The sequence below is a fragment of the Festucalex cinctus genome, chromosome 4 (genome assembly GCF_051991245.1).
Source record: "Festucalex cinctus isolate MCC-2025b chromosome 4, RoL_Fcin_1.0, whole genome shotgun sequence".
Taxonomy (NCBI): domain Eukaryota; kingdom Metazoa; phylum Chordata; class Actinopteri; order Syngnathiformes; family Syngnathidae; genus Festucalex; species Festucalex cinctus.
The window spans coordinates 27,068,769-27,081,292 of NC_135414.1; the positions used below are offsets into that span (position 1 = coordinate 27,068,769).

The 12,524-nt window shown below is 39.4% G+C and overlaps 1 protein-coding gene across 1 annotated transcript in view; it reads left to right on the forward strand.

Annotated features, from left to right (window-relative positions):
* Positions 1–12,524, forward strand: part of LOC144017967 (CUB and sushi domain-containing protein 1-like) — a 454,419-nt gene that overhangs the window by 379,435 nt on the left and 62,460 nt on the right. Inside the window, exons 34-40 of the mRNA XM_077519995.1 lie at positions 774–890; positions 992–1,105; positions 5,337–5,432; positions 5,791–5,994; positions 6,543–6,667; positions 7,872–7,968; positions 10,424–10,528. Coding sequence (XP_077376121.1) covers positions 774–890; positions 992–1,105; positions 5,337–5,432; positions 5,791–5,994; positions 6,543–6,667; positions 7,872–7,968; positions 10,424–10,528 — 858 coding nt within the window. The remainder of the gene's footprint in view (positions 1–773; positions 891–991; positions 1,106–5,336; positions 5,433–5,790; positions 5,995–6,542; positions 6,668–7,871; positions 7,969–10,423; positions 10,529–12,524) is intronic.

Here is a 12,524-nt window from a genome sequence, read left to right on the forward strand (position 1 = left end):
GTCACAATACGATAATTATCACGATATTGTGGGGGCATTGGCGATATTTAAAAAAGATCACAATATTGTAAAAAAAAAAGAGCTCATACTAAAAAAAAAAAAAAAGCACAATATTGTGTTTTTGTACATTACAGCAATACATATAAACCACCTACAATCTCTAATAACAATATTGAGGCACATACTTGTTAATGCAAGCACACATTGATCGCTTCACAAGCAAATTCGTTTCCCCTTCATCTGACAATTAGCATAGATTTTAAACATAGAAGGCCAAAACATCCCTAATGAAAATTAAATTGCACTAATAAACTAGCCACTAGAGGAGGCTAGAACTGCACAAATGGAAATCAACCTGACTTTTTTTTAACAGATGTGTTCCTTTTAAATATTGTGAACATGACAACGACGATATTGTGGCAGTTTTAATACCACGATATTGCCCTTATTGTGACCTAATAGGTAACGACCAATCACGGCAAACTGAGCCATGATTGGTTGTCACCTGTTTCCTGGGCAAGGGTTGTGTCATCTTCAGTCGACAGCAAGTGGCAAAATTAAAGTTTTTAAGGATATTATTTGTTCGTGAAAAAGTTTCAACACCTCTCCATATTTTCATTTAATGCTGTGGTGTAGTTTTGTGAAAGCCGCTTGGTAAATTATTTACAAACTAACCCACAACTGTTTGCATTTTGCCTTTGTATGTTTTTGCCAGAGGTTATAATCCTTGCACCTTCCCAATCCTTACATCATCTTTCTCTGTTTTTGCGTAGCTCCGTGTGGTGGACATTATGGTGGATCTGAGGGAGTAGTTTTGTCTCCAAACTACCCTTTAAACTACACCACTAAACAAATCTGCTCCTACTACATCACAGTGCCTCCACAGTTTGGTAAGCTTTAAACTGTAAAAGAATAAATTAGCAATGCTAAAGCTTCTCGTGAATTTCACAGTGTCCCGATTTTCTCATCTGTCCCTCTTCGTCTTTTCCAGTTGTTTTTGGTCAGTTTGCCTTCTTCCAGACTGCGATGAACGACTCGGTGGAGCTGTTCGATGGCGCCAATGAGAACTCGCGATTGCTGAGTTCTCTGGCGGGATCACATTCAGGTGAGAAATGGGAGAATAATAGATTTTATTTTATTTTTTTTTCTGGTATGATAAGACATTCCCGTGAGAAATGTCCTATTAATTCATCGGAGGAGACAACGGCCATGTCTGAAAACCTTTGCCGGGTTGATCTATTCTGCAATCTGGCCTTCAGGAGCTTGAAGAAAGCTTATGAAAAATTGGTCCGATATTTAGGTTGCTGAAGTGATTAATGTCTCACTGGTCGCCTGGAGAGGCGGGACAATAGTAAGGATCACATGACACCGAGACAATTTTTCACCTTTTAAACAGTTTCCACGTATCTTAATATCATGCGTGTGATGGGCTTTCATCCAAATACCCAAAAGATGATAATTTATGCACTATATTTCCTAGCTTGCTGAATCAGCTTGTTTTAGGGGCAGGCACTGTCTTATGAGCCAGTCATCATATGTCTACTGCTGCCAGTCCAGATTTTCTTATAATGGTGTCCATGCTGGGCATGGGAATGGACACGGGCACACTAACGAGGTGTACGTCATAGTGAACGGAGGCTCCCTTTAAATCTTGGAATATGGACTTCTCTTTAACACATTCACTGCCAGCCCAGCAAAAATGCATTGCATCATTTGACGTCTTTTTCCGTCAAAGGCAGTGATTGAGTTAAGACTTGTAAATGTTGTTGACATCCATTAAAACAGATCAAGCAGACTTTCAATGTACTTTAAATTTCATAAGCGTTACATCAGTTGTCGACAACTTTTGCATCAATTTTAGTTTCACTGTCACATAAAAATATAAACAAAAATTAAATATATGGCTCATCATTATGTTGAATGCAGTTGTTGGAATTAGTGGGAGCTCCGAGCTTGTTTCACGTCTTGAGTTAATCTTTTTTTCAAAAAAAAAAAAAAAAAAAAAACTCCAAAGGCTTGTTTTACCATAACCATTTTTATGGCTTCACTTACTCACGGGTTTTTCAAAATAAATATCCTTGAAAGTAGCATTTTTTTTTTTTTTTTTTTTTTTTTTTTTTTTTTTTGTTCTGACCGATTTGTACTCGTGACCCGCCAACGAATGGCCCCTGCCAGCCGGCTTTGCTTCAGACGCTGCCTGCGGGGTTTGTCTCTTCTGTCGAGGAGGACGCCTGCCTCTCTCTGGCTGCGCTACGTGACCGAAACTGTCGAGACTGTCTCAGCCAGTCGGCAAGAAGAAAAAAGAAAAAACATCTTTGGGGCAGTGGCAGTTTAAAACAGTACATTGATTGTTTTCAGGAAGTCTCTTTTACAATATTGTTAGTATGTGTGGTCTGTATTGTAGCTGCACAAAACGTTATGTTCACCTTTCCATCCATCCATCCATCCATCCATCCATCCATCCATCCATCCATCCATCCATCCATTTTCTTAACCGCTTGCTCTTCACAAGAGTCGCAGGGGTGGTGGAGCCTATCCCAGCTGACTGAACTGGTTGCCAGCCAATCGTGTTGACTTTTCCGGGGCGCTTAATGTAATACAGCCCCGGAAGCACACTCCAGAACATGTGCCTTTGAACAATTTTTAGCAACATATTTTCAGAAATAATAATAATAACAATAAAAATAAAATGTTATTGTGTACTTCTTCTAGATGTCATCATGGGGCATCTCATTTTTCAATATTGGCTGTTCTGATTGTTCTCATTGATTCAATGTCTCTGTCATCTATCTTTCAATGTCATTGTTTCGTTTTATGCTGTAATAATAATAATAATAATAATAATAATAATAATTATAATAATAATAATAATAATTAGAGGTGCCAAAATTAGTGCATTAATTTTGAGTTAATTTAAAGTTCCTTTTGCCACTAATTTTATTTAACGCACGATTAATGACCGCCCCTGACTTGGAAAGTAACAATTTCACTCGCAACGCAGCAGAGACATCCAGTCAAAATTTAGCAGTAATGCATTTATTAATAATGCATATATTTGTGGAGACTGGGTCAAGTTGTATTTTTGCAATTTTAAAAAATGCAGAATTTCACAAGTTACTTCATGTTAAAGATTAGATTGCTATTATTATGAAAAGAAAAAATAACTGAACTGTCACCAATATTTAAAAAATGCAATCATGCCATCTAGTGGCAGAAAAATGACCAACACAAATCAATATCACATTTTTTTGTCAGTACATCTTTTTAATTTTAACTCAGTCTTATGAATTATGAAATGTATCAATGACTAAAAGATGCAGCCATATTTCTATTAGTTTAACATATTAATATTTTCTTGTTCATTAAAAACAGAAATAAAAGTTGCGATTAATCGTGAGTTAACTATTGAAGTCATGCGATCAATTACGATTACAAATTTTAATCGCCTGACACCCCTAATAATAATAATAATAATAATAATAATAATAATAATAATAATGCATTCGATTTATATATGTACATACACACTAGATTAAGCAATTTGATGGTGCCTGAGGATGATGGTCTTTTCCGACTCTGCATTTTCTCGTTTTCTTGCAACTTGCTCAAGTTATTATTCATGCCATTGTTCATGCATTCCCAAATCAAATGAGCAATCAACTGAAGCAACTCAACCTTGCTCACTGATCTCGACCCACTTGATTGGTCCTGCATCTGAGTGTTCACAACATAATCCGCTTCAAACAGTCCTGGCGTGAACACACCCTTAGAAGATTTTTTTTATTTATTTTTATTTTTTTTTTAAGAAACTATTAAGTTCTGCTGTTTAGGAGTTCCCGAGCACATCTTTGTAAGAGGAATATAATGAAATCTCTCTCCACTCTTGGGGGCCGTGAGACCACAGCACCAGCAGTTGTTATCTCAGTATATTTGGCAGTGATGTATTTAGTGAGAATCCATTATGGCTTATCTTTGAGACGGCATCAGCGACCGGGATGCCTCATTGAGGCCGTGCTGGAATCAGCAGTCACATCAATCCATCCATCTGCTGCAAACTTCAACATAATACACCGTAATGCCATTAGTGTGACTCTAAAATCCAACTATTCACGTTGTCAACAATGTTCAGGTATAATGTGCTGTGAACAAATAAGAAATTATTTTCTTTGATTAAGGAGAGTCTTCGGAAAAGGAAGTGAGTGAATATTCCTTCGGTTATAGCTTTCTTATGGATTATTTCAATGAAACTGAAGATGTTTAGTTTAGTTTAGTTTAGTTATGTTTAGTTTTTTTTTTTTTTTTAGTTTAGTTTTTAGATTAATAACAAAACTGAAATGAGTGAGAAAAGAACATTTAAAATGTAAATCTGGTAGTTTTAGACTGCCTTTTGATGAGTGGAGTGGAGTGGAGGCGCATGTGCTATTTATCTCCAACTGTCATTCATTTAAGTCTGAAGGAAATGGGCAGTTTACATGAAATGGCTGACTTAATGTTGGTTGGAAATGATCTTTTGCATCGCCTCACAGAGAAAGAATCTGAAGTCTGTCTGTCTGTCTGTCTCTATCTCTATCTATCTATCTATCTATCTATCTATCTATCTATCTATCTATCTATCTATCTATCTATCTATCTATCTATCTATCTGGCAGAGCTAGCTAACTAGCTATCTATCTGAGCTATCTATCTATCTATCTATCTATCTATCTATCTATCTATCTATCTATCTATCTATCTATCTATCTATCTATCTATCTGGCAGAGCTAGCTAACTAGCTATCTATCTGAGCTAGCTAACTATCTATCTATCTATCTATCTATCTATCTATCTATCTATCTATCTATCTATCTATCTATCTATCTATCTGGCAGAGCTAGCTAACTATCTATCTATCTGAGCTAGCTATCTATCTATCTATCTATCTATCTATCTATCTATCTATCTATCTATCTATCTATCTATCTATCTATCTATCTATCTATCTATCTATCTATCTATCTATCTATCTATCTATCTATCTATCTATCTATCTATCCATCCATCCATCCAGTTTCTTAATTTGTGAGCATTGTTTTGATTTCAAAATGTGATTAAATGTTATTTGACTACTATAACAATCTGCCGGGTTTGTGTGCTAGTCACAGGCAAAGGAAGGTGTAGACTCTAAAGGAAGCTTTTGGATTGTGTTGCATTGTGGAAATGCCCGGATGTTTGAAATTGCAGATGTTTGGTGAATTATTGCACCTGGAAGAATCGGTCAAATTGTGATCATTTTCAAATCAACCAAAGAGTTTCACTTCGAAATTCCATTTATGCGGTTGTTACTTTTGTTTCCCAGGAGAGACGTTACCGTTGGCAACTTCACATCAAATAATGCTGCGGTTCAATGCCAAGAGTGGCCAAGCAGCGAAGGGCTTTCACTTTGTCTACCAAGGTAACTTGACTAAAATGTTTTCTTTCAATGCCTCATTCAGCAATATCATGTGTATTTTTTAGATAATTTGCTCGAGTGTGCTATCAGATGAATGGTGAGTTGTTGAAAGGTGGAATCATTCAAACAGCTTTTTGTAACTCATATTTCCTTGCAAGTTGCAGTTAACGTTAAGTGATTCCGTCCTCGCTTTGGTGATCATCTAGTTGTAATTTGAATGGCTAAACTGATGACTAATGGACGGCCAAATCAAAGGCAAAATGAATAACCATCAACACATGGTGAATGAGTCTGGTTGAATTCTTTTACATCTTCTTCTCATACTTTCTCCTCACACTCTTTTAATGACTGCCGACTGAAGCTGTGCCCCGGACCAGCGACAGTCAGTGCAGCTCGGTGCCAGAGCCTCGATACGGCAGGCGGATCGGGTCGGAGTTCTCGGCCGGCTCGGTGGTCCGTTTCGAGTGCAGTCCGGGATATCTGCTCAAGGGATCCAGCGCGATCCGGTGCCAGGCTGTACCAGGTGCTCTGGCACAGTGGAATTCAACCACGCCAAGCTGTATCGGTAAGGCACTGGAGGGATACCCTCACTGGCCGCAACATTAGGTACCCCATGTGCAATCTGTTACGATGCAGTTCAAGAGCTGGATCAAAAATATTGTATATACAAAAAACTAAATATGTACTTATAGTTAAACTAAAGTGAGCAAATGATCCCAAACTGATCAGTATGATACAATAAAATTCTACACCATTGCAAACTACAACACACATATAGTATTGATAATGAATGCCTCTGCACTTTTATTGGCTTTTATATTGTTCTTGCATTGCACCGTTTATAACTTAACATTGTTCCGAAGCACTAAATCATCATCATGATTTCAATACGAATGCTGTCCAACAAAATATACGTCTGCATGAAATTTATTTTAATTGTCGCGTCAGTTTATTAAATCACATGGAGCCACTTTCTCTTCTCCGCCTCTGGATCTGTGTTACAGTCGTTTGAAAATGATATTGTGGCGTCATTTTCTAACAGCCCGTCATTTCCCTCAGCTATGTGGTTAATAAACTTTACTGAAATGTCTGTAATTTCTGTCTTGTCTTCAGTCCCCTGCAGTGGAAATCTGACAGAGCGCCGCGGAACCATATTGTCTCCCGGATTTCCGGAGCCTTACCCAAACAGTCTCAACTGTCTGTGGAGAATACATGTCAGCGAAGGAGCAGGGATCCAGGTGACGATATGGCAAAAATCATTTTAACATGGATTATTTTGTATTATCTAACTGGTATCTAGAATTTCTATTCATGCGTGGGAACTGATAGGTGCAAGGCCAGACACCAACAAAAGAATTGATTTTGGACTAAAATGATGATGAATCAAAATAGTCCCCAGATAGCCCTCACCAACCACTTAGCGCTCTACTCATTGCGGCCGATCACTAAGGCAAAGCATCTGTTCCACCAAGGGTATTATACTTAGCAAACACTAACAAACAAACTAAAATTGAAACATTTCAACAAGACTACTTTATGACATCATACTGTTGATAAAATGCTGCATTTGAGGATGGTCGGAAGTCGGAAATATCCGAGTTGAAACTTCCCAGTTCTGACCTGTAAAGCGTTCGAGGTGAAAGTAAACAACCAAAATGGCATATAGTGATAAATTGTTTTTTATTTTGGTCCCCAAAACTCAATTTGACCTCCAGAAAACTTACATTTCTGTAATTTTGCTTTATTTATTGATTTAATCTTATTTCATAAACATTCCATACAGTTAAGTAGTTTACCGTGTAATTTCATGCAGGAATATAGCGGCAATACTGTCACGAACGTTGCATTACGTCAAGTTATGGCGAATATTTTTGAATGAAGAAAGCTATCTTGTTGAATGTGTTTTGACATTCAGAGTGACGTCACATTGTAGTCCGCCGGTGAAGTCGGAGTCCTTTTTTAATTCCGACTTCGCAAGTGGAATTTACGAGTTCACACTTCCTGGTGTGAACCCGGATATATCCGACTTCCGACCATCCTCGAATGCATCAAAAGTGATCCAGGTATCATGTTGGTTGTAATAAGATAATTTAACGCTGTTACCTTGGTACATAGTAGAAATACCTTAAGCATGGCTTTGTCGCAGGAAAATGCAAGTAGGTAGGTTTTCCGCTGACAAGGTGGGAATTTAAAAAATAAAATAAAATAAAAATTCGCATATAGGGGATTTTGTGATTGCTGAACGGTGAATTTGTGGGGGTTGACTGTATTTGAGGCACACGGGAGCCATTAGGTGCCACGCTGCAATGTTACTGCTGCTATAAAAGCAAGCTAAAAAAAAAAAAAAGGAATGCAGGGAGAATGCTCGTGTTTAACCATTTATACGACGACTCTGCATAGACAAATGCAAAATGTGTTTTATTTTCATTATTTGCTTTTTAGATTCAAGTGATGACATTTGCTACCGAGCACAACTGGGATTCTCTGGAGATCTACGATGGGGGAGACATGACGGCTCCGAAATTAGGCTCATTTTCTGGTATGACAATATACCCACACACACATGCGCAGGTCGAGGTCTATGATAGATGAGATATGACAGCTCTAAACTATAAGCTGTATACGCACACACACATACAGCGAGTATATGTGATGAATTAGCTATGACAGTTATTAATCTATGAGCACACACATAACACTGCACGCCAGAGATATATAATGGATGAGTTGTAATAGCAAGAAATCTGATATTATCTTAAATGTCCTTTTGATGCCTTAAGAAGTCCTCCTCTGCATGTGGCGACGGGGGGCGGGGGGGCAGGAGAAGAAAGAGCGGAGAAGCTTCACTCGTACTTTGAGTGAAGCCTGGAAGGAGGGAGAGAGGACAGGGAGGGATAAAGAATGATCTAACCTTTACAATTTCCCAGCGGTGTTTCCCCTGTGAGCTGCCCCAAGCACGTACCTGTCACATACCTATCACACATGAAACATCCCACCCACTGGGTAACACACGCACACACACACACACACACACAAAGGCGCAAATGACCTTTGCCCTTCTCTACAAGTTACACTGGGGAGCTGCCCACTCTAACCGCAGCGATTCTGATGTTTGCCACGGAGCGGGAGGGCTGATGAGGGTCTCCTCATGTAGGGACAATACCAGGTTAGTGGTCTGTGGAGGGTTAGGAGGGGTCAGTCACCTTCCTTTCCTGGCAATTCCCAGACGGGCTTGGGATGAAAAGACTTCTTGAGGCCAGAATCCGATATCTTATGCATTTTTTTAGGTACCGTATTTTCCGCACTATAAGGCGCAGCTAAAAGCCTTCAATTTTTTCAGAAGCTGACCATGCGCCTTATAATCCAGTGCGCCTTATATATGGATTAGTATTGAGCCGCAACAGGTCTCGCTGTCAATACGCTATCGGTGACCCTGCACGATCAACAGAAGATCCCGCCATCTTGGATCGCTGGCTAATACTAATACTTTACCTCAGAGAAAATAATAAAGCAGCTGTTTTTTCATTTTGGGAGTGAATGGAGTTGTCAGAAAGCTGGTTTGTAATCTATTAATAAAGTTGGACTGACCTATCTGACTGTTTTGTTAACATTCCCTTTAGCGCAGCACCATCTAATGGATGCATAACGTAACCCCAGCCTCTACTGTAGCGCCTTATATATGGAAAAAGTTTCAAAATGTCATTCATTGAAGGTGCGCCTTATAATGTGGTGCGCCTTATATATGGAAAAAGTTTAAAAAATATGTCATTCATTGAAGGTGTGCCTTATAATGCGGTGCGCCTTATAGTGCGGAAAATACGGTATACGTGAGGAATCTAATTAGAAGCAACATAAAACCACTATCAAATATCGAAACTAGTTTAACGTAATTATTTTTAAGTCGTAATGAAAGGTCTTTCTTTGGACTCGTCCTGCAAGCTTATATTTGTTATATTTGATTTTTAGAACCTCTCAGAATTACCACAATAATGGTAATAAAACTCATTTAAAAGTAAAACACAAGCCTCTTTTTTTCATCATGTAAAAAAAAATACAAAATCTTATCTAATGAAATCAGCATTAGTAGATTTGTTAAGTCCTGCATATAGAATTTTTTTTTTTTTTTTTTTTTTTTTTTTTTTTTTTTGAATGTAATGCATATTCGGACAAGGATAAGGTTAAAATTCTAAATCAGTGGTGTCCAAAAATTTTCTTTTAAACCCGCATAAAGAAAAATGGATGCAAGTGAGCCACTTTGCTAAAGCCAATCAATAGAACAGTTATGTATTTGATTTTTTTTTTCTGTAGTTTTTTTTTTTTTTTTTTTTTTTTTAACATTCTGTTAAAGGAGATTTGTGGCTTTTTCATGGTTTTGTAGTGGTATGCAACCCTGTATCCCACTAGAATAGATCTGCCCCTGCCATGAGCCGAACACAACCTAGATGATATTTTTTCAAGCAGTATTTAATTGTGGATCTGAATTTATCATTAATGCGATATGTTCACAAATTAGACCTTGAAACAGACACCAGAAAATGGAGGAAAGCATTTTTGCTTCTTTAACTGGAATATGTTTTGGGGGGTTTTTCATGAGACTTTATAAAGAGAATTGTTGTTACTACTTTACTCTTTGTACATCTAGAAAAGCTCTATAAGTCAAATTTATTATTAGTCGTAGTCATAGCTCCAGGTTTTCAGCACCCACACCCGATACAATTGCAGGCCATTCAAAAGTAATTTTTTGTATATGCTACTGGTAGCTAAAAAATGGATGGTGGGCCGTGAATGGCCCCAGGGCCACAGTTTGGACACCCCTGCTCTAAACCTTCCTTCGATGTCAATGTGAGCCTGAATGCTTAATTGTCTGTGCTCTGTGATTGTCTGGCAACATGTTTAGGGTATTCACTCAACACCCTCCACTCCAATGAGGATAATCAGTATAGCGGATGGATGGCATTAATCCTTATTTTTTTTTATATATATTTCTTTTACAGGAACTACAGCTCCCGCCCTGCTTAACTCCACATCCAATCAGCTTCTCTTACACTTTCAGAGTGACATTAGTGTTGTGGCTGCAGGCTTTCACCTTGAATACAAAAGTAAGTGAACACTTTCAGCATTTATGGAGTGACTAAAATGACTGATAGCCAACAAAATTACATAATCTACTGATGGAAAACAAAACATGGTTGACTACAGGGGCCCATTACAGAAAAGGTTCATGCACCCAAACACCCGCAGACGTATGACACACACGCATACACAGAGCCAAACCTTCAACATCAAATATCAGGAGTCAGTGACCTGAAGTGCTCGTGCTGAAGGACAGGACAACACTCGCACACATGTATGCCTAAAGGTGCATGAACACAAAGCATACACCTATAACGCACAGTTTGTCAACATGCTTGTGTCATAATGCACGCAGGAAAAATAGACCTAAGTGACTCTGTGATGCGCGCGCACGCACACGCCCGCACATGCAATTAGACGCACGCACACCTGTCAGGTCATGGCTGTGCTTTTCAGGTCATTGTAGTTCTTTTGGCTTAGAATCATTTCTAGATCAATGAACATGTCTCCTTTTTGGGAAAATGTGTGAGTTGCTGGGTTTTTTTTTTTGGCCTGCCTTTCTGTATTTGTGAGTCTTTGCTACTAAAATGAATCATTTTTAATCAATTGTCTCAATTTGTGTTGTGAGAGTTAGGCCCATAAATTGAAAATTAAAAAGAGAAAATTATAGTGTTACATAGTAATTGATTGAAATGTTACAAAAACATTATTATAATAATAATAATAATAATTATTATTATTATTATTATGGGCGGCGCGGTGGTCGAGTGGTTAGCACGTCCGCCTCCCAGTTCTGAGGACTCCGGTTCGAGTCCAGGCCCGGACCTTCCTGGGTGGAGTTTGCATGTTCTCCCCGTGCCCGCGTGGGTCTTCTCCGGGTACTCCGGTCTCCTCCCACATTCCAAAGACATGCATGGCAGGTTAATTGGGCACTCCGAATTGTCTCTAGGTGTGCTTGTGAGCGGGGATGGTTGTTTGTCTTTGTGTGCCCTGCGATTGGCTGGCAACCAGTCCAGGGTGTCCCCTGCCTACTGCCCAGAGCCAGCTGAGATAGGCTCCAGCACCCCCCGCGACCCTTGTGAGGAATAAGCGGTCAAGAAAATGGATGGATATTATTATTATAATTATTATTATTATTATTATTATTATTATGAGGGCGGCATGGTGGGTGAGTGGTTAACACGTCCACCTCCCAGTACTGAGGACGCAGGTTCGAGTCCAGGCTCCGGCCTTCCTGGGCGGAGTTTGCATGTTCTCCCCGTACCTGCGTGGGTCTTCTCCGGGTACTCCGGTCTCCTCCCAGATCCCGAAGACATGCTTGGCAGGTTAATTGAACGCTCTGAATCGTCCTGTGGTGCGATTGTGAGCGTGGATGTTTATTTGTCTCCGTGTGAAGCTAACATACATGTTTTTGGAATGTAAGACGAGCCACTCACGAATTGCTTTTAAATTAAGACACAAAGATCCAAATATTGCCCACCATTTTTGCTGATGTGCCTGGGCAAAACGTGTTATATGCTATATAAGTAGCGAGGAACGTGTGACAAGTGATATTCTCGTCATTTTTCAGTTCACTCACCGAAGGCTCTTTGTAGTAAATCTCGTCAATTTTGACTAAAATGCTGACACTGTCTGGCTGTTGCCGAGTGCCCATCGAGGGTTGCTTTGTCGTGCTGTCAGCATTTTAAATGGTATCACAGCTTAGATTCCTCCATAGGGAGAGCGAGAGAGAGAGAGAGAGCACAAGAAAGAGGGATGGTCAGCCAAATGGACCAGTTTCATTGATCAGTTGTCATGACAGCGTGATGATGCTCCGACTTAATAATGCACCGAGTGCGAACGTCGCATGCAGCGCTTTCACTTGCTCTTCATCATACAGAAGTTTCCTCCTCCCCATGCATTGCAGGCGAGTGGGCTCCCAAATGTCAGCATACATACGCGAGGCATATTTGTGTGTGTGCGCGGGTGCGTGTGCATAAGTGTGTGCGCGCGCGCTGCGGGATCACGTTGTTTTGCTGGTAG